The following is a 1,701-nucleotide window of genomic DNA, read 5'->3' as shown; positions in this document are numbered from 1 at the left end:
ATATTATCGTTTATCGCAATAAATTTTGAGACAATTAATCGCCCAGCAAAATTTGTTATCGTGACAGGCCTAATCAGCATACATTAAAATATTTGAATACTTCAATATTTTTGGAAGGTCATTTATGTATAATAGGAAAAGCAATGGGCCCAGTATGCTACCCTGTGGAACTCCCACGGAACAGGGCAGAGACCCGGACACAGAGCTTCCATGTTASTTGCTCTYRGTAAAGTWCAGCCACTTTATTTCATCCTCCACTCTAAGGCACCATAAGGCAGGATAATGTCTAAATCCCAGCTAAATTAATAAATATCTGGATATATTTGTACAAATGCTGTCAGAATGTATGGTTCTGTTTGGGAAGCAGATGTGTACACACGATACACGTGGGTTTTATTTTGAAATCAGACGTTTCAAAAAGACGACARTGATACAGTTTAAACAGATATTAAAGGTTTTATATGAAKGTTTTCAGCTGTTTGGAGTTCATCTTTCACAGAATTCATCACTTTCTGCTCTGACTTCAGCATTCATCACTGGATTTATCAGCACACGCTCCCTCCTCTGTGTCGCATGTAGGGTGACTCCTCCYGACTCTGGACCTGGTAAAAGGTCTGGATGAGTCTAAAGGGGGTCATGGAGTGGTCGGTTCAGTTCTGGTTGTACTCATGGTTCAACATCAGCTTCCTGTTAGCTGGAGTTTAGATTAACTGCTGAATCCTGACTGCAGGTCCGGTGGTTTATGTTCTGGACTTGGCAGACCGGCTCATCTCGAAGGCCGGTCCGTTCGCTGCAGCAGGGATCATGGTGGGGTCTATTTACTGGACGGCTGTGACCTACGGAGCCGTCACCGTGATGCAGGTAGGCCTCCATGTTTGCTTTCTTCTTCCTGTGAGTTCAGTTTTTGGTTCTGACTCGGATCCGTTCAGGTGGTGGGCCATAAGGAGGGTCTGGAYGTGATGGAGCGGGCCGACCCCCTGTTCCTGCTCATCGGGCTGCCCACCATCCCCGTCATGCTGATCCTGGGGAAGATGATCCGCTGGGAGGACTACGTGCTGCGTCTGTGGAGGAAGTACTCCAACAAGCTGCAGATCCTCAACAGCATCTTCCCAGGTTCGCTTCTCACTCAGAAACTAGACCCAGACCCAGACCAGGTCCCCCCCGCTGACCTCTGACCTCATCGCAGGGATTGGCTGCCCAGTTCCCAGGATCCCCGCGGAGGCCAGCCCCCTGGCAGACCACGTGTCGGCCACACGCATCCTGTGTGGAGCTCTGGTGTTTCCCACCATCGCCACCATCGTAGGGAAGCTGATGTTCAGCAGCGTCAACTCCAACCTGCAGAGGACCATCCTGGTGGGTCCACACACACACACACACACACACACACACACACACACACACACACACACACACACTGCAGGAGGTCTTATTTCTAATCAGAAACACCTGAACAGGTGTTTTCAGGTTCAGTTCTTCACTCAGGGCTCCAGGTCCCTCAGATCCAGTCTGAGACCAGTTGGACCAGAACCTGTTTGAATCACAGGATTCTGCTGGATTTCATCAAAACTTTCAGCTCAAGTTTAAAACAACTTTATTCACAAACATTTCTCCTTTAGACGTAAAATCTTCATCTTCTGCACGTGTTTTAGTTTTAATACTTTTAGCTGCTGTTTCACTGATTTTAGCTTCAACATCTGTTCA

General features: G+C 47.7%; 1 protein-coding gene across 1 annotated transcript in view; it reads left to right on the top strand.

Annotated features, from left to right (window-relative positions):
- Window positions 1–730: 730 nt before the first annotated feature.
- marchf5 (membrane-associated ring finger (C3HC4) 5) overlaps window positions 731–1,701 on the top strand; it is a gene marked incomplete at its 5' end in the record, with an annotated part of 3,794 nt that continues 2,823 nt past the window's right edge. The window contains 3 exon segments of the mRNA XM_014021168.1: window positions 731–861; window positions 930–1,113; window positions 1,187–1,353. Coding sequence (XP_013876622.1) covers window positions 731–861; window positions 930–1,113; window positions 1,187–1,353 — 482 coding nt within the window.

The sequence above is a fragment of the Austrofundulus limnaeus genome, unplaced genomic scaffold (assembly GCF_001266775.1).
Source record: "Austrofundulus limnaeus strain Quisiro unplaced genomic scaffold, Austrofundulus_limnaeus-1.0 Scaffold280, whole genome shotgun sequence".
NCBI lineage: Eukaryota > Metazoa > Chordata > Actinopteri > Cyprinodontiformes > Rivulidae > Austrofundulus > Austrofundulus limnaeus.
Note: the sequence above shows the minus strand (reverse complement) of the source record. Positions and strands in the feature narration are given on the sequence as shown.